The 25,485-nt window shown below is 38.3% G+C and overlaps 1 protein-coding gene across 2 annotated transcripts; it reads left to right on the top strand.

Annotated features, from left to right (window-relative positions):
- The first annotated feature begins 10,357 nt into the window (after positions 1–10,357).
- Positions 10,358–20,940, top strand: ADCYAP1 (adenylate cyclase activating polypeptide 1). 2 transcript variants are annotated; one of them, XM_069731155.1, is made up of 5 exons: positions 10,358–11,206; positions 11,438–11,542; positions 13,841–13,975; positions 14,513–14,608; positions 17,102–18,813. In XM_069731155.1, exons 2-5 carry the CDS (start codon positions 11,439–11,441, stop codon positions 17,286–17,288), a joined length of 522 nt encoding a protein of 173 aa, XP_069587256.1. In that variant the 5' UTR covers positions 10,358–11,206; position 11,438; the 3' UTR covers positions 17,289–18,813. The 2 variants fall into 2 exon arrangements, with proteins under 2 accessions (XP_069587256.1, XP_069587257.1); XM_069731156.1 differs by lacking the exon at positions 14,513–14,608 and having other exon boundaries at positions 10,361–11,206; positions 17,102–20,940.
- The last annotated feature ends 4,545 nt before the right edge of the window (positions 20,941–25,485 follow it).

The following is a 25,485-nucleotide window of genomic DNA, read 5'->3' as shown; positions in this document are numbered from 1 at the left end:
TTTACCACTATCATGAAGTACAATATGTCACGAGAAAACAGTGTCAGAATCACCAGGATCCGTTGAAGCGTTTCGGAGTTATAACCTCATAAAGGACAGTGGTCAGAATTGTAAAAATTGGCCTGGTCATTGACGTGCAAACCACCCTTGGGGTTAAAGGGGTTAACTGGCCTGAATCTGCTGAGACTGTACCCGATTGTTGGGGAAAAATAGGAAAATGAAAAATATTTTGGCATGAGGCAGCCCCATTTGAAAGTTTGCAGCAGGACCCATAACTTTGTAGCTATGCCACAGATAGATAGATAGATAGATAGATAGATAGATAGATAGATAGATAGATAGATAGATAGATAGATAGATAGATAGATAGATAGATACAGTAGATTGATAAAGATTAATATGTGCTAGTCGCTACGGCTAGCAGTATATCTTGAACTATACATTTATTCTTACTACATTACTGCATTTATTCTGACAGCACAAATTTAAAAAGATCACCCAAAAGTTTGTGTTTCTAAAACAAGTCAATATTTAGAATAAAATACTATGAATTGGAATAGATCCCTTTAGCTGGATGTGAACACCATTTACCAACATGTCTCACAGTGATGACCGAGCTGCAAATCACATTTCCTGTAAGGAATTACTCACTAAAACAATGATCCAGACATCATTGCTACACAATTTACAGAGCTTTATAACTGGAAAAAAAATGAAAAAGCAAACAATGAAAATGCACAAATCTAAGTGATCTAATTGCTGATTTGAGAGAATCTTTACCATAAGTATGTGCACTATACATATCTGAATATCACATTAAAGTTTTTAGCAATAGATTTAATGGTACAATATTGTAGGAAATACGTATGCAATCTATCCACAACTAATCACTGAATTACTCCCAGTAAGAGATGAGCGGATCTTTTGAAATTCGAATTTACCAACTTCGCCATATATTCCCTAAAAAATGTGTGCCACAATACTGGAAGGCTTATAATTGGTCAAAACACATGTGGGTAAGAGGAGAGAGAACCCAACAGACTAAAAGAGCTAACATATTACAGGCGAGATAGAGGACCCCAGTGATCGTCACAGCTAACATGCTACAACAGAGAAAGGACCCCATTGACTATAAGAGCATACACGCTACAGGAGAGCGAGGGACAGGATGAGACAACCCTGTTGACCATAACAACTTACACTCTATAGGAAAGAGAGAACCCTGATGACCATAAGAGCCTATATTCTTGTAAGGTGCACAGGGTGCTAGTCATGGGCACGGTGCTGTTATTCTCCAACACCCTGGCACCCCAAAAAAAAACTGTGTCCAAGTTCCCATGTGCTTTAAGTGCAGTGCAGTTCCTCAGATTTTGGCCACAGGCCTCCGCTGTCTCCACGACATTGGTTCCAGGAACAGCCACACTATCAGTATGGGACACCGTTCATTTTATCAAGTTTGCTTTACAGGACAGTTCAAGTACAGACATCTTTAACATGCAGTATTGGGCACTGCACCCTCCATCACTTGCTTCCTCCACACAGAACATCTCACTCCTGTTCTTACGTTACCCCTACACTTAATCCTCCTTTCAGTCCCAGGATTTCCCAATCCGGCTTCACAGTATACTCAAAATCCACAATGTTTCCCTCACATGGTTCCACGTCCATCTTTCGCTGTACGGAAGGGTTGTTGGAGCTCTCCATAGCCCCCAACTCGAGCCTTAGGTTCCGAACATTGCAGGTATGTCAGTAGGAAGTTTTCTGCTACCTCATACCACCAGAATGTCTTTGACCATGCTGTGCTTCAGCTCACTGCACCTTGAACTCACCCTAGCAACTGTTACCAATGAACTCTCTTCGCTAACTAACTAAACCAGGAAGTTGTTGCCTTTTACTGACGCTAACCCATCCCACTTTAAGCTGGACCAATCACCAACTGTCTCCTTTCTCTATCTGCCCCAGCAGTTGGTTACTGGGCAAATTTTACATTTTATCTATTTAACTTCAGTCACTACCATCCAACAGTATGCACTCAACTTCCTATATCTAATATGCCCCCAACTATTTCTTCCACCTTTCTAACTTAATCTCTAAGTTCTATATGCTTTAAACTTAACCCTAGTCTTTCCCTATACACTATACAGGAATAACATTATCCATTAATCACAATACATTAACAGTGTACAATAGTGGCTATGAAACTCTATGCAGATTCACATATTAATACAGTCACAAAAATAGAATAAAACCATACACTTGGTGCAAACACTGTTTAAAGAGGGAGAGGCATATGACAGCCCATGTCACACCCTTACACTCTAGATTTGTAAAACAACAGCCGCACTCAAAGTATAGATTTTTGAAATGGAAAAATTGAGTAATTTTATTCACCACAGTAGAAAAAAAGGGGGGTGTTGAGGTAACGTTTCGACCCCGTAATGGGCCTTTGTCAAACCTCGCTGGAAGCAACAATAGAAATACAGTACATTAGATGCTATGGACAAGCGTAGAATGCTATACAGAAGCTATATACAAACATTACAATGCTGAGCAGATAGAATAAGATCTGATACCAATGAAAGAATACATGTGGAATATTATACAGTGACATACAGTACAGACCAAAAGTTTGGACACACCTTCTCATTTAAAGATTTTTCTGTATTTTCATGACTATGAAAATTGTACATTCACACCGAAGACATCAAAACTATGAATTAAAACATGTGGAATTATATATGTAACAAAAGAGTGTGAAACAACTGAAAATATGTGTAATATTCTATTTTCTTCAAAGAAGCCACCTTTTGCTTTGATGACTGCTTTGCACACTTTTGGCATTCTCTTGATGAGCTTCAAGAGGAAGTCACCGGGAATGGTTTTCACTTCACAGGTGTGCCCTGTCAGGTTTAATAAGTGAGATTTCTTGCCTTATAAATGGGGTTGGGACCATCAGTTGTGTTGTGCAGAAGTCAGGTTAATACGCAGCTGATAGTCCTACTGAATAGACTGCTAGAATTTGTATTATGGCAAGAAAAAAGCAGCTAAGTAAAGAAAAACGAGCGGCCATCATTACTTTAACAAATGAAGGTCAGTCAGTCTGAAAAATTGGGAAAACTTTGAAAGTGTCCCCAAGTGCAGTTGCAAAAACTATCAAGCCCTACAAAGAAACTGGCTCACATGAGGACTTCCCCAGAAAAGGAAGACCAAGAGTCACCTCTGCTTCTGAGGATAAGTTTATCCGAGTCACCAGCCTCAGAAATCGCAGGTTAACAGCAGCTCAGATTAGAGACCAGGTCAATGCCACACAGAGTTCTAGCAGCAGACACATCTCTACAGCAACTGTTAAGAGGAGACTTTGTGCAGCAGGCCTTCATGGCAAGCTAGCTGCTAAAAAACCACTGCTAAGGACAGGCAACAAGCAGAAGAGACTTGTTTGGGCTAAAGAACACAAGGAATGGACATTAGACCAGTGGAAATCTGTGCTTTGGTCTGATGATTCCAAATTTGAGATCTTTGGTTCCAACCACCATGTCTTTGTGCAACGCAGAAAAGGTGAACGGAAGGACTCTACATGCCTGGTTCCCACCGCAAAGCATGGAGGAGGAGGTGTGATGGTGTGGGGGTGCTTTTCTGGTGACACTGTTGGGGATTTATTCAAAATTGAAGGCATACTGAACCAGCATGGCTACCACAGCATCTTGTAGCGGCATGCTATTCCATCCGGTTTGCATTTAGTTGGACCATCATGTATTTTTCAAAAGGACAATGACCCCAAACACAACTTCAGGCTGTGTAAGGACTATTTGACCAAGAAGGAGAGTGATGGGGTGCTATGCCAGATGACCTGGCCTCGACAGTCACCAGACCTGAACCCAATCGAGATGGTTTGGGGTGAACTGGACTGCAGAGTGAAGGCAAAAGGGCCAACAAGTGCTAAGCAGAAAACATGGCCCAGAAGACATTTGGACAGGGAGGTCAGGTACCCATCAGTTTTTTAATGAGACCACCTTGACGATGGTTGATGGGCTCACATTATTTGGCCAAATTCTGTGCTAAGTGTCTCAAAAAAATTTTTTTCTGGTGTTCAAAAAGCAGTTTTGCTTTTCAAATTTCATGTATTTCATGTTTGACGTGTTTTGGCACGATAGAGTGCAACCTTTTTTTGTATATTATATATGGAGGTAGCTGCTCCTGGTATGCACCTATTCACACTAGTTTGGATGTGCCAGTCTTTTTTTCTGCCATTTCTATGTAAGCTTATTGACTGAGCACTCCTCCCTTCACCATCTGGTTTTTAATTACATCTATTCACACTTTGTTTCCGGCCAACCCATATGTAGGCTTTGCTGAGAGAGTTGTCCATATTCACCCAAGCATGCAGACATTAGCCTTCGGTAAGTTCACATTTGGACAGGGAGGTCAGGTGTTATGATCAGGTGGCCTTGGAGCAGCATGAAAAGACCTTCGCTGGAGCAGTGGTAACTTTACTGACCGCAAACCCTGATCCTATCACCGCAACTAGAAGTAGCCATGGGGTGTGCCTAACCAGACCTAGACACCTCGACACAGCCTAAGGACTAAATATCCCTAAAGATGGAAATAGGAAAACTCTCTTGCCTCAGAGTAGATCCCCAAAGGATAGGTAGCCCCTCACAAATAATGACTGTGAGTAGGAGAGGAAAAGACACACACAGACAGAAAACAGGGATAAGCAAAGGAGGCACTTCTACCTAGATAGGAAAGGATAGTACAGGATACTATGCGGTCAGCATAAAACACTACAAAATATCCACAGCAGAAAAATACAAAAACTCCACCACCTAACTAAAGATGTGGAGAGTATATCTGCAACTCCAGCGAGTCCAACTAGACTGAGAAAAACATCAGGCACAGTCTAGCAGGAACAAAATAGAAACAAGATAAGCACAGAAAATAAACACACAGCAGTGTGTCTAAAAAAATGAAGCAAACACTTATCTTAGCTGAATTGGCAGCAAGCAGGAGAGGCCAGGCAGAGGACCAACACTTCCAAAGGAACATTGACTACTGGCAAGGACTAATGAGTCCTGCACAGCTAATTACCCCAGTCAGAATTGCAATTAGCCGAAACACCTGTCCAAGACTGCTGCTCAGGAATAGCTGCATTACCATCAACAACCACCGGAGGGAGCCCAAGAGCAGAATTCACAACAGTCAGGTACCCATCAGTTTTTTAATGAGACCACCTTGACGATGGTTGATGGGCTTACACTATTTGGCCAAATTCTGTGCTAAGCGTCTCAAAAAATTTATTTTCTGGTGTTCAAAAAGCAGTTTTGCTATTCAAATTTCATGTATTTTGTGTTTGACATGTTTTGGCACAATAGAGTGCAACCTTTTTTTGTATATTGTATATGGAGGTAGCTGCTCCTGGTATGCACCTATTCACACTAGTTTGGATGTGCCAGTCTTTTCTTCTGTCATTTCTATGTTAGCTTATTGACTGAGCACTCCTCCCTTCACCATCTGGTTTTTAATTACATCTATTCACACTTTGACGTGTTTTGGCACGATAGATTCCATACCAGTTTTGTGCAGGTCTACAATTTTGTCCCTGTGGTCCTTAGACAGCTCTTTGGTCTTGGCATTGGTGGAGAGGTTGGAGTGTGATTGACTGAGTGTGTGGACAGGTGTCTTTTATACAAGTAACGACTTCAAACAAGTGTATTTATTACAGGTAATGAGTGCAGAGTAGGATGGCTTCTTAAAGAAAAACTAACAGGTCTGTGAGAGACAGAATTCTTGCTGATGGGTAGGTTTTCAAATACTTATTTCATGCAATGAAATGCAGTTTAATTATTTAAAAATCATACAATGCAAATTTCTGTTTTTCATTTTTAGATTCTGTCCCTAAGTTGAAGAGTCCCTATGATAAATATAAAAGACCTCTCCATTAATTACGGGTAGGAATAACTTGCAAAATCGGCAGTGTATCAAATACCTATTTTCTCCACTGTACATACTGTATACATATATATATATATATATGTATATATATATATATATTTTTATATGCAACTACAATTGACAAATTTAGACTGATGTTTAGGAACTATTTATGGCAAATTTTGGTAAAAAAAAAAACAAGCAGGCCATACCGTACACGTAAGAATGCTGCAGACAAAAAGCTCATCCTTTGACAGCTATCTCATCCAACTTATACCTTGAACATTTGTTATTCTTTGTGGAGATTGAAGTAAGCTTCTGATGGTTTAACATGTGTGATCATTTTCTTTCTTTCATGTCTGCATACTGAGGCTACTGTGCTACCCCATTAAAATGTTGGTCAAACATTAATGGGTGTAGTCATCAGTGTGTGGGAACAATATAGTCAACAATAGACTGTAAATCATTTTTGTTTTTATAGTCTGTTAATAAACAAGTTTTGATTTTTGACTCTTTATCTGCTGTAGGTTGCCCAGGAAGAAAATTATTTTTGTAATTAGCAAACCTGTTCAAAGAGTAAGGATATGATAAAGCAACTCCAAAAAAGTTTCCACCGCTATGCTGGAAAATTAAATGTCCTAATCCAAGAAATGCTAAGCATAGAGAATACATAAAATATGTAAAATAATATCCTAATCCTTTCTTCCTAATGTTGAAATAAAAATTGAGAAATATCTAAAGAAAACTGTTGTATTTGTTCCAGGAGTTTAGCCAGTTGTATCCTTCTTCTTAGAATCTTGTGACTGGCTCCTTGCTGCCCTTTCTGCTGTAGAACACAATGTCTTGCCACCCTAGTCATTCACTAGCTGAAAATGAACACATGAACAGTATGCCTCTACATTACTTTTACCATGTAGCTCTAGATTAAAATAAGCACTCCCATCAGTTCTTATCCTATTAATTAAATTGCAATAATGATATTATATCGTACTGTGTACTTACAATTGCTCATTTTGCTCTTCTACCCAGTTAATTCTTCTCTTATTCATTAGGTCTTAAAAACAGACCAGCTGAATCTTTCTACGCTCTATGTAGAAACTGGAAGTCTTTTTTCTCTGCATGAGTCATCACAGTAAAAGTCATGGCAGGGGGGGGAATGGAGCAGCTGAGTCAGGAGTTGAAGAGGGGGATGAGTCCTGCAGGAAAAAGAGACTTCCTGTTTCTACGTAGAAAAAAGAATTGACTGGGTTGAAAGGCAAAATGAGCAATTGTAAGTACACAGTGCTATATAATATGATGACTGCAATACATTTAGAGGCTAACACTTTGATTGGAGTGTTTATGTAATGTTTCTTTACCAGACCTAGATATTCATGTAGAAGTATGAATGTACATATTGTAATGTGCTGCTGCAGTGCAGTATAGAGCTACCTCCACCAGGGGGTGCTGGTTAAGGAAAGGAGGTTGTACACACAGCGCAGCAACACTGAACAACAACACAGGTGTCACAGGTAAAGAAAGAGACGTGAGACAAGCCAAAGTCATACACAGAGATAGCAGCGCGGTACAGAAGGGGCAAGCAGAGAATAGTCTGGTACAAGCAAGACGTCAGAGCCTACCGGGAACGTGGTAACCAAAACATGAGACGTAAGACGGAGTCGGGGTACAGGCCAAAGGTCGGAACAAGTCATAAACGGGTGGAGGCAGTCAGAGGCAAAAAGGAACACTAGTACAGGGATCCAGGTCAGGTGCTCAAACCATGCAGCATGAAGTATAGCTGACACTGGCCCACAGGCTGCAGAGGACTTAAATAGCTCAGCCAGCTTCAAAGTGAGGCAGAGGGGATTAACTCCCACATGACCAGTCCAGAGATAAAACAGCTGAACATAAACTCAGAACTGGATCATGACATATATGATATATGTACCGATACCATGGTTAAACTGATCTTACAGGGGTATTAAAGGAAGTTGAAAAATATACTCACTCATGAAAACATTGTGTTAAACAGACACCAAACTGGTAATCTAAAGATCTAAACTGAACAAGGACATTTGAAGTTGAATCCTATATTGCAGTCATTCATGTTGAATTCAGACTTTACCTTCTCATTGCTAAAGATATGTATGCGTGGCACATAGCATTGTGACGCCTTCTTAGGCTCATTTATTGATCGCCCTGCCTATAAAACATGAATATTTATAAGAATACTTAAATACCCATCTCATCGTCTAATAATAGCCTCTTGGACTCTTTGGTATTAAAGTGCGTCCGCTTCTATTTTGTATGATAAAGGCAAAGCTAATTAATTTAGTTTGGGTTTGAGCAAAAGACTCAACTAAAGTTTGGAAAGCAGTTTTGTTTGGAAGTGAAACACATATAAATATCTTCGAAAGAGGCCAAATTTAATACTAACTTCGATATCTCTTTGTTTAGCATAGGTCATAATTCTTAACAATTTCCACAATCTCAAGATTCTCTTTCTTCGACAGTGTTCTTGTGTATGGTAACTCCACCTGAGCAAATAATTAGATTTTGGCTATATTGGCAAAGGTCAGATTGTTATTTTATAAGTGAGGAAAGAATTCTTCTATAAATTCTCTATCCTGCTTATTCGTTAAGCATTTTGCCAATTCTTAGATGCAAGTTTTGTTACATGTATCATATTATATTAGTTTGCTGCGCGTCTCCACTACTTGAATAGAAAATAAAAAGGAACGTAAGAAGAAGTTTGCAGGCATTTCTTCACAAATTTATGAATGGACTTCCTTGCTAGTTTCTGTCAATAGGCCTTTGGTTTTCCCTAGCATACTCTCCGCTGTTTAACTTTAAATGGCCACTTGGTGGCGCTCTTTAATCAGTTCTCTTTTTTTTACGTAAACACTGCAGACATTTCACAAATCATCTAGAAAGTTGAGCCGTGCTTATAAACTTGATTTACAATGCTTATTTAACATTAACACATATTTCTCATAAGTGCTAATCTATAGCTTTAATATGATCATCTGACCACTTATTACATTTGGATGACATAGCTTTGTTGTTGTTTTTTTTGCAGCAAAAGAGAAAAGTCTTGTTATTTATCACAACTGATAATGCTGTATTAATATTTTATATCCTAAGGAAAATAATTGATAAATCTATCTTAATGGAGATAGTTCTTAGAAGTCGTCTATAAAAAAAAAAAAAAAAAAAAACCTTTTAAATGGATGATGGCATTCCACATTCTTGTAAATGTCGGTGTAATACAGCATTATTTACTCCGGAACAGCCTGTTCTAAACATATTGTCTAGGGAGGATCTTGGTGGGCTACCCACGTAATTGTGGTGATCTCACGTCATTTTCTGTAAATGAAAAAAGGAAAAAAAATGGAAAGAAAGGAAATGGCAATATTTAATCTTTGAACTGTCTAACAGGGGATTCCCTAAAGAGTCCATGTAAAATGTATAATGTACCTTTCTCCTAGCACCTCAATTACCAGATATTTAGCTATAATATAATCATGTGGAAAATAGACTAAATGGAAAATCAATAGTATATAATACTGTATATAGATTCCTGTGTATTGCACATATTAAACATGGATATATATATATATGATTGGAGTGTATAAAGGTCTCTTTGTTAGGAAATATTTAATATTAAACCTCTCTATAATATTTGTTCATTTTTACTCATTATACAGAAAAAGAAATTATAAAGATCAACAGCAGCCACTCTTGTTTCAGCACCAGCAAATGGACAGCTCCCTTAATTTCAGCCAACTAATATCTATCAATTATTATCTTATTAAAAAATGAACCACTTAGGGAAGCTTTTAATATCTCATGAATACATTGGCTGATCGTTTACTTTCATTTAAGTCTTCCTGGTAAGTGTTAATTTATATATATATATATATATATATATATATATATATATATACAGTATATAGTATATGTATATATACATACGCACGTATGTATGTGTGTATATATACATACATATGTTACTATATATATGTACAAATAGACTTTCACATAGGCGATGTGTATATATATTTACTTATATATACAGTAGTATATATATATATATATATATATACGTGCGTATGTGTATGTATTTATCTGTTACTATATATATATATATATATATATATATATGTACAAATGCACATCTCATACGTGTGTGTATGCCTGGGATTCAGGGTTCAATTGGACATTTTTCTATATTCGATATATTCTAAGTACTCATCTGAAGCTTTTCCAGATTAAAGGTCTTTTTTCCCCTATAATTTGGATTGAGCACTGGATACCTCTGCTTGTCACCTGTGCTTCTGTCAGAGATAATTTATGGGAACATATTGCCAAAAGAGGAAAAAAAAAAAATATATTGATGTGTAGTTAAACTAAAGGGAATGGGTATGTCAGAATATTTATAAGAAGACTTGATGACTGTGATCGGATCATCTGTGAGGAAAGATGAGAATTGTTATCATGTTCCTGGAGGAATTGGCCTGATGACGTCTTTTCTGATACTGGATCATTACGTGACTTACACTCTGAAAAAAAGGGAAGCTGTTTGATCCATGGATAAAAATCCGAGCGCCACAGAATCACAAACAATAGCTGGTATTTAAAGGTAATATGCAGACAAACATTTACAACGCAACCTCTTCCTAAAGTGGCATTTGCTGCAACTATCCTGCATGCGCGTGTGTATATATATAAATATATGTATATACATACAAGAACGGAGGGCTGGTCAACTTGAATCGCAGCACAAGAAGGAGAAGAAAGCAGCTAGAGAAACGCCTCAGGAGAAGTATCTCAGAGAAGATCTGATCTCATTGTCAGCATCTCAGCCCAAGACTCCTAACAGGCTGCACCAGGCTCTCCCTGCCTCCCTGGCTCACTGCTTTTTTATATCTCATTCGTATTTACTTCCCAGCAGCTACAACTTGTTTTTTTTTTTTTTTTCTTTCTTTCATTTACTTTTTCAGCTAGGGAGGTTATATTTTATTCTTTATTTTGTTATTCCCCTGCTCTTTTTCTCATCTCATTCGGAATCCACCTTTGTTTTTTGTTTTTTATTTATTCCTCTGGAATTGTGGCTCGCATCAAACTTTTAGCCAAAAAAAAAATCAGCAGCTAGCCAGTTACGGTATAATCCGCAACCTGTGACACAAGGCAATGCAGTCCACATTCTAAGAAAGAGCGGAAACTTGCAAGACACTTGGCTTTAACTTGGGACCTGATATCCCTGTTTCTGTGACACAGTGGAGTTTTTTTGTACATGGTAAGAACCTTGCATGCTTCCATATATGAACCCTTGTTGTAGAATTGGCAGATGTACCTACTTCGCCTTAATAAAAGATCGGAAACAGGTTGCATGAATTGCACGTTGGTAAATATTTTGCCTGTTCCCCACTTGCGTATGCATTGATCTAATTGAGGTCAAATCGCACATCGATCTTGGCTAATGAGAAGTGCCTGTTGAAAGTGTTCCCTTCGCTTCTCTCACCCGCAGAATGACGATGTACAGGAAAGCACTGCTCGCCTGGCTGCTGGTGTATGGAGTCATGCGCTGCACTGTCCACTCCTCACCTACGGCGCTCAAGTACCCGGCACTTAGGTAAGTATCCGGCTAATTATTGTCGTGAAAACCTGTTGTTCTGTCAGTCTTTGAAAATAATTCACATTTCATTTCAGTATGGGGCTGCGGTAGCGGAACATCTCATATGATGCACTATGTCTAGCTCCACTTGAATTACTACAAAGGAAACTAGAGAAGGGGAGTAGGCTTGCCCTGCATGTGTTCATATGCGGTGGGCTAGAATATCAGCGGTGAGATGCACAAAGACCCTGTCTCATCAAAAGGACTAGAAGACTAGAATATTGAATGCCAGGAAGGTTTAGCACATTTCCTCCCATATCGTGTGTCTGTCTTGCTTCCGTCGCTGGAATTTCGCATTCATATTCTGCATTTTGTTAAAAGGATTACTGATGAAAAAAAAAATATAACGTCCCAAAGCCTGGCTCTGCAATCTCTCAGATAGTATAGGAGAATCTTGTTTAGGATCAGTGATGGTACATCTTTAAATGACAAAGCCTGACAGCCGGGGAAGCCCCCTGTGCTACATGCCTCCGACTGCTGGCTGACAGTCACCTTTCTTACAATGGAACAGGTGCTTAGCTTCTATTGTACAATCCTAGTAATCAAGCTATAGGATCTCTAGGGGAAAAATAGATTTTTCATTAAAAAAAAACTATTATCCTGGAATATCCATTTATGTACTTTTCGTAGGAGATAACTACAGTTTACATGGTTTACACTGGGAATGTAAAGAAAAATATAGGCTATATGCATTAATGAGTGTTTTAATCCACTTGCACATAACGTACGTACCCTCAACATCTTGGTCAAAGCAGAGGCACAAGCGTAGTTCAAAAAACACGATAGTTAGATGTTAGAATGCCTAGACTCTTTCGTTTTCTATATCTGTTATTATTTAGGCTTAGCAGATACCATGCGCATTGTAATGAAAGAAAGAAAGGAAATGTTTTCATATGAAATATGATTAACACCTTATTACGTCTATTATTGACGCCACCTAAGGGAATACATCTTTTCTAACCCTAAGATTTTTTTTTTTCCATTTTCAATGATAACATCATTTCAGCTATTGTCCAAATAATCAATGTTTTTAGTGCTTTTGTAGGGCTCCACGTCATTTATCTTCTGAATTTCTTACACAATTCACATATTAGATTTATAAATAATTCATTGTGTGCTCTGAGGTTTTGCTTACCCCTCTCAGTAGGATCACTGCTTTCCGCAGGTGAAAAAAACAAACATTTCGAAGTGAAATGGGTCGCAAATTAATAACTAGAATGCAGTAATAAATAAAACGTACTCTTCTATTTATGCATCTTCTGCCTTCACCTTCACCTTATAGTTAATATTAGATATAAAGGGTGGTTTTCTCTGTGCAACTGTTGCTGGGGTGCAACTCCTATCATCCAACGCGTAAGACAATGGGAGTTTGAGTCCAGGACCAGACGAAATGCCAGAGGCTGTTTATGCTTGTTGTGTATTGAGCGACAGTGGTCAGCGCAAACTGTTTGGGTGTGTGTTCTGCTTGGCTATGTTAATCTATATAATACCCTGGATCATGTGCTTGCGGTACAGAGAATTTGACACTGCTAAACTGGGATCCAGATTTAGCAAGAATAAAACACTTTGGAAGCATCTATTATTAATAAAGCTGGCAGAGCAAACTGACAAAAATAGCTTACGGTGACCTACATCCCAGCAAATACAAAGTGAAAAAAAAAAATCTTAAGGAGGAACTTGGCATGAAAAGAAACAAAACCCCCAACAAAGTCAGGACCCAGTCTTTCCAAATCTACCCCTCCTTCTGTCGAAGGGATATGCTACTGGCGAGTATTTTCAGTGCTTTGTGGCCAATGCTTAGTGCTCTGATTTAATGTTTGGAAGCTGATAGTGTGTTTGATGATGCTGTTCTGCCAATAAAGGAAAGTTGTTTCCCTCACCCCCCCCCCCCAACCTTTTCTAATCTTTCCCTTCCTCCCCTCCACCTCCTCTCTCTACTCTCAGCTCCCTGTACTAATGATTGTAGGATTTGGCAGCTAGCTCTGGCCCAGCCCCAACCTCAGGTCAGCTCACAGATGGGCTGCTCTTGTTATTTCTCTCACGCCCACCTACAGATTGATAGGGTCTCAGGGGGTCTTTTTCCATCAACGTCTGGCATCTCATCACCGAACAATATTCAGAGAAAAAAGACCAGTAATGTAGACACTAGAAATGAACCTTTGCCAGGGATTACATTGCACTGATCAAGTCATTATACATTTTTGATTAATTAAGAGGCTTACAATTCATTCTCCTTTCTTTCTCTCTGCTCATTAGGCTTGACGATGAAGTGTATGATGAGGATGGTAACACTCTTCCAGACTTTGCCTTTGATAACGATCCGATTGGTATTGGAAACCCTTCCTCTGTCTTCGATGATATGTATTCCTTTTATTATCCACCGGAAAAGAGGTGAATTCAGACTTTTTTTTTTTCCCTAAATGAGATAAAACCTAGTTACAATGATGTGTTGCATAGTCACAAATAACGAAATAAAATCTGCAAACACAATAACGCTGCTTCTGTTTCATGTCAGACCGTATTGCGAATACTGCAATGCATCCAAATTATTTAACAGGAGGTGCACATTTAAAGGGAAAATGGAAATTTATGTAAATGAATAGCATTCAATGCTAATCAGGTGGCATCTTGCAATTAAGCAGCATCTTGGAAAAAAAAGCGTTATATATATGTATATATATAATGTGGATGTGGGAGGAAAGGACATATCAGGCATAACATGTGGACTAGAGTAAAACATGACCCAGTGACAAATCAGTCTAGGCATAATCAGGAAGCTCTAATGGGTCAGCTGCACCCGGCCCTCCCTGTGCAAACATACACACATTCCATTCAGAAATGCTTCTTGCTTGAAAACAACACATGTTGATGTCAGATTTCCAGGAATCATCTTTCCTTTTTTTAATTTTTTTTCTTTGCTGTTGTCAGACATGCTGATGATCTATTAAACAAAGCCTATAGGAATTTACTGGGGCAATTGTCTGCGAGGAAATACCTGCATACTCTGATGGCCAATCGCTTAGGGTAAGGTTGTGCTCTTAAAACGTAGTTTTTGTACACATCCAAAAAAAAAAAGTAATAAAAAAAAAATCCAGTCCAAATTCAGGCTGTAATCAATATTTATGAAGAACAGATCCGCCTTATGTACTGGAGCATATGGACAATGTAGCGCAAAACATCAGACAGTAGACACGTCTAGTTTATAGATTTGAAATGCCATGATATTTATTTTTACCATCTCTATTTAGAAGGATTTCACAGCTTCGCCATAGCAATAAAGCTATAATAAGCTGTGTTGTTTATTTCACCTGGATTATGCATTTACATTTTTTGTGGTGGAGTCTCTTATTGTCCGATATGTCACTGATTTTCTCTTTGAAGAATGGAGCAGTTATGCGCCTTCACGAAATATAGATTTCTGGGTTGGGTAACATTTTAATAATGCTCAAGGGAACTCATTGCATCTTGATGATGAATTATTCATGTGATGAATATATTGTCTCCAAACTGTCATCCTAAATTATCTGACGTTAATGTTACAGCAGGTGAATTCCTTCCAGTGTCAGAGCTATTATATTTGTTGATTTTGTTAAATTCTCCTTTAAATTACCAATTGACAAACCAGTTTAGAAACCCAACTGGGTCTGACATCATTGGATAACAGAACGCAATCAAATATGATTCAATTAATATTGATGCTATTTAATATGGGGCATGCGCAGATTGTGCTAGAATCGTTGCATCGCTCACTCAAGGTTTTGTAGTATATAGAATTCCTATAACGTGCACTAGTCTGGTAAATGTCATTAGATTATGAAAAATCTACAATTTACTGGATGACTTGGTGGCCACTGCAACAAAAGGTAATAGCTGCAATTTAAGGGACATTATCTAGACACCTTTGCTCTTGTCCCAATCAGAACATCGATATCCTACCATATATTTCACAAGAAGAACACAACTCTTTTCATGTTGTTGACAGCAAGCCCCAGAGGCAATTATGGTGGCAAAAGGGAGGACAGCCCTGTAGTGATTGGTAATGAGACAGAGGCCTTTGGGACTTGTCCAACATGAGGATCAAGGCATAGGGTTGCCTAATGGAGGTTGGGTAGACAGTGTGCCAGATGTTTATACCCTTTGTTTAGGATTTATGCAGCCATAATTGGGCTTGACATTAAGATATTTTTCTTGCTCTTTTGCAAGTATTAAGACTTAATTACTCAAGCACTGTCAAGCACATATAAATTCATATATATGTATATAGACGTGCTGCTTACTTTGGGTAAACACATTATTTATCTGTGATAAATCACATTTCAAAGGCGCTAAAACAGAATCTCCTATTATAATGTATCTCCCCTTTGTTCCGAGGCGAGACATTTTCTTCGACAAATGTGTTGTTTGGAGGCCAAACGTAAATGGGAGAATCATGATATCATGATATATGTAGCTAATTACAAGATAAACCTCTCCTCACTTCACAATAATGAAGGATATAACTGCAAGATAGCAGCTGATGGCTCAAAGTGTTTGACAGATATGAGAATAAGAAATCAAATTATCATATTCCCCTTGAGACTTTAAAGCTACCATATGCAATTCATTTTTGGGTGGATGAGAGAATAGCATTCCTGCTATGTATTTGGTGTTATAGGTATTATTATTGGGGGGAATGACAGAAATATTGGACAGATGGCTTGTGAATTAACATGCTGGGCCTTATTATGATGATACAACACAGTGGAATTTATCTTCATGCAATTGTGCTCTTGCACTGAGGATCAGAGGGTGGTACTCAGAAAAAAATGAGATAAGTTGTAATGAGGTGACTGTAAACTGTGACTGTAAAATGATCAATGATATGGACATCTTATGTAAGACGTATGAGGATAGGGGATAGTTGGGTGGGGGCTGTGCTAGTGCCAGTTAATAGGACTAGATCATTAAACTGTTCTTACTCAGAATATTGTTCCTACCCTGCCAATTTAAAATGTATCCCTCATTGATATAATAAAAAAAGATCATATTTTAAGCCAAAAATATGCTAAGCATTCTTTTAATATTGTGCATCCCATTGCTTTTTTTCATGGCAGACAGGTCTTCTTGGTCCTCTGCTGCATTGCTGCTTACTGTGTACCCATTTACCACATGTGTTCATTGATTTATGGCATCTGTTGACTCCAACAGAATGGCAGTCATAAGTAAGGCTTGCAGTAGAGGTTGTAGCAGAGAGCTCAGGAGCACCGGTTGCTCTACTTAGATATATGCCAGAATTAATGCTTGTGAATTTTAACGGAATCAGAAATGACATGGCTAACTAACTCAATACACCATTAATGGGGCTTTCCTACTTATGAGGTAGCTGTGCCTTGTGCCTGAGCAGTTTGGATGCTCTTTTGTACGGTGCAGCCCGCTCAGTACTTTGAGCCAAGTATCCTAGACTCAGACCCAGCTTGAGCTGGGTGCATGTAGAGAGATGCTACTGTAGACTGCAACTCTTGCTTTTTGCCATTGCAGTGCATTGAGTAGCAGCCTGGAAGATGACTCGGAACCACTATCAAAACGGCACTCAGATGGCATCTTCACTGACAGCTACAGCCGCTACCGAAAACAAATGGCTGTCAAGAAATACTTGGCAGCAGTCCTGGGGAAAAGGTATAAGCAAAGAATAAAAAATAAAGGACGACGAGTAGCATACTTGTAGCGATGAGCAACCAGCCAACCTGTGTATACAGCCCAACAAAACGAAAAAAAAAAAAACATCATCACCAAACTGACTGAACAATCATCGCTCCTGTGTTATCTACAAACATGTATTTATGTATTAAGTAAAGCCATTAAATGAATATTTTAATAATAATATTGTTTTTCTTTTGTACAAAGCACTAGAGAACGCACAGATCTACTTTGTGGACAAATTAATAAGTTCTATATGTTATACATAAATATATATAAGTGACAAAGAACAAGTACAATGTGTGCGCAAATCTTAGAATTCGCAAGAGCTGTTTACGTTTTTATATAAAGAGAAATAGTAAAAAAAAGACAATCCATTGTTTAAAATATTTTGCTCCTATTTTTGTAACATGAAATTAAATGGATAGTATTTTTATCTGCAACAGGGTTGAAGACCTTAATTCTAACCTTTTGCTGATGGACATAGACATTGATGACCTAGCGCAAGGGATTTTTGTTGCTAATGATTTAGTGAATTGTTCTAGACAATTCTGCCCTTGGTGAGTGCCACCACCAGCTCCTTTAACCTTCTTAGGAGCATTGTCCCTCGTTATATTTTCCAAATGTTGTGCTGTCTTTAGTTCCACTTTTATATGTATTTATGTTGATTTGGAATAGTTTCATGACTAGTGATGAACGAGTATGCGCATTAGTCTCCGAGTATCTTGGTGTGCGCGGTGATTTAGTTTATTTCGACGTAGCTGTATGATTTGCAGCTGCTAAACAGCTTGAATACATGTGGGGACTGCCTGTTTGTTAAGCAACCCCCATATGCATTCAAGCTGTCTAGCAGCTGCAAATCATGCAGCTGCGTCGACACAAACTAAATCTCCGAGCATGCTAAAATACTCAGAGACCATCCGAGCATGCTCGGAGAAACCCGAGTAACGAGCATAGTCGCTCATCACTATTTATGAACCAACAGCTCTATTAAATTAATAAATACTACAATGCATCCCACTTTGGGTGCAGTTCAGAGTCACCTATTAAACTTTCTAATTGGACCAAGCACATAGTAATGTTGTCCTGACAGCAAATCTTCACTAGTCAAGTGGCAATATAAAAGCTGGAAAAAAGTACAGCACATTGCATAAAGAACTGCCCAAAATGAAGTTCATGGTTGTGGACCTATCTACTAAACAAGTAATCCAAGTTCTTCTATAGGTCCATTGCCCAAACTGACAATGGGCAGCTTGGTATTGGAACGTGATACAAAGTACATTGTGTTTCTCTCCAGTGCTGTCCATGCTTCTCTTCATATGAATCTACCAAAAATATTTTCTTCAGCTCTTGAGTTTAGGTATTTATTTTGCTGTCTTTTTGCAGAACATTATTCCTTCTTCATCGCCCTTCATCATTTTAGTACTGTCGTTGAGCACGTCATTTCTTTCTCCTAATTGTAAAAACCTCATGTTATGTTTATGCAAGCTCTTATTGTAAAGTTAGGAACCCCTGTTGTAGCTACTACTAAATAATTATGCACTACTACTAAAGTTTTGTTCTTTGTTTTTTGAGTCTTTCAAAGGTAAAATGTATTTTTCTACATTATGGCTTATTGCTTAGTAAAAGTACTTTCATAAAACAACGTTTTGTCATAATATAATGTGTAGCATTCAAAAAGTATCTATGATGATTGTAAAAAAAAAGAAAAAAAAAAAGAAAAAATGCAACGCAAGGAAACTGAGGTCTCTCTTGCTCATGACCATGCCTATGTCCGAAGAGATGTCTAGGAAATGTAAATACTTATTTTTTTTTCCTTTTCACCTAAATTTATCTAAAGAAAAAACTTCATCTGAGTCACCAATGTCTAAGTCAAGAACAAGAATGCTGCTAGAGAAAGCGTACCAAACCTTTCAGCTATTTTCTTCCTTCCAGTCTGATCAAAAAGAGGTGATGGATCAAAGGAGCTTGACCAAAGTTCCTTCCTTGGCCACTCCTGTCAGCTGATCCTATTGCAAGCAGTAGCTGCTCTTAGGAGTTTGGTCTGCATGACATCAATCTTACCTTCATTTTGCGTTTTTTCCTCAGGCAGTGTGACACAGGATGCAGTTTGCAGCTTTTGTGCCTTCCCTTGCCTTTTAAATTGCCACGAACCACAGATGGCTTTTTAGTGGCCCTACAATGCTGCAACACATCGGCTTGTATTTTAGTCTCATCTCTGTGTTTGTTTGTAGTGGATAGGGTTATAAATGTGTTAGTTGTACAGATGATGTAGGGTTTCAGTTGCTTTTCAAGTTGGGTGTAGTAGTTATTGCATCATCTATTTAGCATCCTTTGTACAATTTACAGCAAAGCCAACAGCCTTACTAAATTAAGTGGATCCGTTCTCCAACGATCTGCATAGATGTAAGTCTATATTTTGTGTGCAACAGATTATTAATATAAAAGTGAATACTATTAAATAATTATCTAGAACTAAACAATTGATTAATGTTACATAAAGTGTTCAAAGCTTGTGTTAATAAATTTTTGTATTCAATGCATTTTTGTCTAATGTTTGGAAAATAAGATCTATGTAATGGCATTTGTGCATTACCTTAAAGCTTTAGATCAGTTAATTTTTTTTGTGCTACATAATTTATTTTAATTTCTAAAAAAAAAAAAAAAGTGGAACCATGCAAGACGTGTACTTGTGCAGAAAATCACGGGCAGTTTTTGTATTTGTCAAAGCTAAAATTTGGGGATTTTTTTTGTAAATATTAAAAATTATTACAAACTAGCTCTGTTCAAATACATTATACCAAATCAATCATTAAATATGCAGTTGCTTATTTATAGAGGTCCCTGGTTCCACCTTGATGTTGTAAGATGGGCTCTTGTTGTGAAGGAGTGTGGTGTGAAGTTCGTTTTGGAAGTTAAGCCGGATCTTTTACAAGTCAACATCATTCCTGTTTAAATTATCGCCACTGCATTGGACTATGTTTTTTTTTCCAAATGGAAACATGTTCAGTGGAAAATGGATTCCCAATGACTCTAGATGTTCCATCTTAAGTAATCCGTAAGACTATATACAGTACCAGCAGTCAAGTATCTGATGATGGATGTGTAATGACGTAGACAATGAATATCTGAAAAAAGCCTCATGGAAGTGCATATTAAAATAGAGTGATGATGGAAATATTAGATTCCATTATTAGACTTCAATCAAGTTCTCTTGGGAAAAAAAACAAAAGGCTGTGTGTGAGTAATCTTTGTGGGTTTAATAGATAGCAGAATATATGGACAATAAAACTTCCCCGCACCATCTCCGAGATGGTAATGTTTTTCTAGTAGACGTAGAGAGTGATCTGCATATTTGCATACCTTAGAAAGTAAACCAATACTGATCACACCAAAAATTTACAAACATATCCACGACTAGAACGACAAGTCAAGAGGCACTGTACAGGAATACACAATATTACAGAAATAGAGGAGCCTGTAGAAATAAGAGACCATGTTTACTAGCTAATAATACCGGTAAATTTACTGCTAAATGAACTATTGTATTCACCAACTTTTCCTATTTTAAGTAATTTTGGTTGTTTGATTTACTTGCAGCTAGACTTGTACAATTGTTATAACATGAATGTATGTAATTCCTATAACTGGCTGCGTAATTAAATCAGTTAATCTACTTATTAATTGGACTTTCTATATATTTTAAGGATTTTTCATATGACACTACCCTATTCATTGTTTTAACTAAAAGCTACATTACCTGTGCAGTCAGTGGTAAATATTTCTAACTATTGAAGCTTGCTTTGAACGTAAGTGTATCTGAGTTTTGACATACACAGACATACACCGAAACATATACAGATAGACACACAAACACACATGCACAGTTAGTCACAGCCACACACATACACACACCGAAACACACACACGCACACTCAAACACACACTGATACATGCACACACTGACAAAAACACACACACACACACACACGGCCGGTACATGTTTTCCATTTTGTCTACATTTGGAAAGCACAATTTTCGCTTATACGAGAACTTGTGGTGTCTATGAAATAATGTTCAAATTTCCTAATTTTGATGCACCACAAAAAATTATCTGTTATAGGCTCCTCATCCCTAATCAAATGATTAGGGATGAGCGGACCTGTGGAAGTTCGGGTTTTGGCATCCAACCCGAACTTTAGTGCAAAGCTAGATTTGGGACCGAGAATTGTTCCCGAACTTGAACCAGAACCCGAACCCCATTGAAAACAATAGAAACCCGAACTTTGGATCAGGAAAAAAATTCTCTCTCTCTGCAAAAGAAGAAGTCCGTGTTTGGCGTTTAGTGTCGGACACCTACTGTCTGCTACGAACCCTGAACTTGTAAGTTCGGGTTCACTCATCTCTACAAATGATAAAATATTAGATTTACAAAAATCAAAATATCTTTTGTTATTGTCCCTAATTTATGACAGTTTACTTTATAACGTACTGTATATGGAAAACATATAAAATAGGCACATAATAAAGTGTAAGTACGTGGTAAGCAAAAATAGGCCTAATATTTGATGCGATTTAGCTCTAATAATAATAATAATTTCTAAAGTGCCAAGATACTCCGCAGCACTTTACAGTTAAGCAGGGATATGTACAGACAATAAAGACATTATAAAGTAGCACATAGTTCATCAACAGTTACAGAAGGAGTGAGGGCCCTGCTCTCAAGCTTAAAGCATGAATAAATGAATAAATAATAGTATTTAGCCCCTAAACTATATTTTGTAACCATTATGAATAATAATATGTTTAGAAAACATTACTAAATAATAAATAAAAAAACACATAATTTTACAGCATTTTAAGTAATTTTTAGTTTAGCATTTATAACAAACATGTTTATTTGCTACTTACATGCTGAAAAACACTTGTAATGGAAGTCCAAGTAAAGAGCCCAATCTCCTTCTCTTGCTAATATATGAAAATGAATGCCAGCGCCCAATAAGGTAGACAGATTTAAATGTCTGTATGAGCATCAATTTAGTGCTTGAGGTGTGCTCAGATGTACTATTATGTCATAAGCTGTACAGCATTCTTGATTCTTATACAGTGGGTACTGAAAGTATTCAGACCTCTTTCAATTTTTCACTCTTTGTTTCATTTCAGACATTTGGTAAATTCAAAAAAGTTTTTTCACATTAATGTACACTCTGCATCCCATCTTGACTGAAAAAAACAGAAATGTAGAATTTTTTGCAAATTAAAAAAAAAGAAAAACTGAAATATCACATATGTTAGGGCATGTTAGGTTAGGCTATGGGTTGAACTAGATGGACTTATGTTAGTACGTTACTATGTTACATGGACTTAAGTATTCAGACTCTTTGCTCGGCATATTTAAGTCACATGCTGTCCATTTCCTTGTGATCCTCCTTAAGATGGTTCTACTCATTCATTGGAGGCCAGCTGTGTTTAACTAAACTGATAGGACTTGATTTGTGAAGGCACACACCTTTCTATATAAGACCTCACAGCTCACAGTACATGTCAGACCAAATGAGAATCATGGGGTCAAAGGAACTGGCCAAGGAGCTCAGAGACAGAATTGTGACAAGGCACAGATCTGGCAGAGGTTACAACAGAATTTTTGCAGTACTCAAGGCTCCTAAGAGCACAGTGGCCTCCATAATCCTTAAATGGAAGAAGTTTGAGACCACCAGAAATGTTCCTAGACCTGGCTGTCCAGTCAAACTGAGCAATCATGGGAGAAGAGCTTTGGTGAGAGAGGTAAAGAGGAAACCCAAGATCATTGTTGCTGTGCACCAGAGATGGAGTAGGGAGATGGGAGAAAGTTCCACAAAGTCAACTAACACTGCAGTCTTTATGGTGGAGTGGTCCGATGGAAGCCTTTCCTCAGTGCAAGACAAATGAAAGCCTGCATAGAGTTCGCTAAAAACACATGAAGGACTCCCAGATTATGAGAAATAAGATTCTCTGGTCTGATGAGATGAAGATAGACCTTTTTGGTGATAATTCTAAGTGGTATGTGTGGAGAAAACCAGACACTGCTCATCACGTGCACAATACAATCTCAACAGTGAAACATGGTGGTGGCAGCATCATGCTATGTGGGTGCCTTTCAGCTGCAGGGATAACTAGTTGCCAATAAAGGAAACATGAATGCGGCGAAGTACAGAGATATCCTGGCTGAAAACCTCTTCCAAAGTGCTCTGGACCTCAGACTTGGCCGAAGGTTTACCTTCCAACAAGACAATGACCCTAAGCACACAGCTAAAATAACAAAGGAGTGACTTCAGAACAACTATCTGACCATTCTTGACTGGCCCAGACAGAACTCTGACCTAAACCCAATTGAGCATCTCTGGAGAGACCTGAAAATGACTGTCCACCAACATTCACCATCCAACCTGACGGAACTTGAGAGGATCTGCAAGGAAGAATGGCATAGGATCCCAAAATCCATGTGTGAAAAACTTATTGCATCATTTCCAAGAAGACTCATGGCTGTACTAGCTCAAAGGGTGTTTCTACTCAATACTGAGCAAAGGGTCTGAATACTTATGACTAGGGTTGAGCGACTTTTCTTTTTATAGGATCGGGTCGGGTTTCACGAAACCCGACTTTTTCAAAAGTCAAGTCGAGTGAAATCGGCCGATCCTATAGAAAAGTCGGGGTCGGGGTCGGAGGAAACACGAAACCCAATGCAGTGCATTGGGTTTCTAATGGTTCCCAGGGTCTGAAGGAGAGGAAACTCTCCTTCAGGCCCTGGGATCCATATTTAAGTGTAAAATAAAGAATCAAAATAAAAAATATTGATATACTCACCCTCGGACGCGCCCTGGTTCTCACCGGCAGCCTTCCTTCCTAAGAATGAGCGCCTGAAGGACCTTTGATGACGTCGCGGATTGTGATTGGTCGCGTGAGCGGTCACATGGGCGTCACGCGACCAATCACAAGCTGCGACGTCATCTAAGGTCCTTCAGGCGCTGATTCTTAGGAAGGAAGGCTGCGGGTTAGAACCAGGGCGCGTCCGAGGGTGAGTATATACCTATTAGGAATATACTCACCCTCGGACACACCCTCGGATGCTTCCTTCCTAAGAATTAGCGCCTGAAGGACCTTAGATGACGTCACGGCTTGTGATTGGTCGCGTGACGCCCATGTGACCATTCACGCGACCAATCACAAGCCGCGACGTCATTCTTAAATATGAATTCCGATACCGATTCCCGATATCTTAAACATATCGGAACTCGGTATCGGAATTCCGATTCCAGATCAGAAGATCGCCGACCTCATGGCCGACCCCACACAGGGGTCAGGCCGGGTTTCATGAAACCCGACTTTGCCAAAAGTCGGCGACTTCTGAATCTGGCCGACCCGTTTCGCTCAACCCTACTTATGACCATGTGATATTTCAGCTTTTCTTTCTTAATAAAATTGCAAAGATGGGGTGCAGAGTATACAATAATGGGAAAAAATACCTTTTTTGAATTTACCAAATGGCTGCAATGAAACAAAGACTAAAACATTTAAAAGGGTTTGAATACTTTTTGTACCCACTGTAGGACATGAAGCTCGATCACTTTAGTCTTTTTCTAATGTATGGCTGAAATGAAAAACAACTACAGTACAATGTTTGGGTGATAAATTAAGAGGTTCAGTTAATCAAAGATCCATAGAGATGAAACCCACTTAAAATCTTATTCACACGTCAGTATTTGGTCTGCATTTTCCATCCGTGTTTCTATGACCAAACCAGGAGTGGGTAAAAAATGGAAAGTTGGTGGTCTGTATCCGCGCTACCAGGTGATGAAAAAACATCATATTTAGAAGATAATGTAAAAAAGTGTTTTTTGATTTCTCTACGCATTTCGAAGTGTAGCCCAGTTCTTCAAGAAACAAAAACCAGGAGTGGAGCATATATACAAAAACTATAGTTGAAAGCTTGACACCTGTTCTAAGTTTTGGAGCCGCTCCCGGTTTTGGCAAACAAATACTGATGAAATACTCATAAAAATACTGATGTGTGAATAAAGTCTAATACTGATGTCAAAACTAATCATATTGCTTTTATGATGAAAAAAAAAACACATTTTACTGTTAACTGCTTCCACTCCAAAACTCAATGAGGACAGATCTGAAATATTCAAATTCAAATATTTTGCTAATCCCAGTTACAGATTTCATTTTTTCTCTCAGGCATA

The sequence above is a fragment of the Ranitomeya imitator genome, chromosome 6, assembly GCF_032444005.1.
Source record: "Ranitomeya imitator isolate aRanImi1 chromosome 6, aRanImi1.pri, whole genome shotgun sequence".
Lineage (NCBI taxonomy): Eukaryota > Metazoa > Chordata > Amphibia > Anura > Dendrobatidae > Ranitomeya > Ranitomeya imitator.
This window is presented reverse-complemented; position numbering and strand designations above follow the sequence as displayed.

Bases quoted from the DNA above. Each gene is read 5' to 3' on its own strand.
- ADCYAP1 (XM_069731155.1), top strand. From the start codon at position 11,439: ATGACGATGTACAGGAAAGCACTGCTCGCCTGGCTGCTGGTGTATGGA. The intron at 13,976-14,512 runs GTGAATTCAGAC...TGCTGTTGTCAG, and splicing joins TATTATCCACCGGAAAAGAG to ACATGCTGATGATCTATTAA. The intron at 14,609-17,101 runs GTAAGGTTGTGC...TTGCCATTGCAG, and splicing joins CTGATGGCCAATCGCTTAGG to TGCATTGAGTAGCAGCCTGG.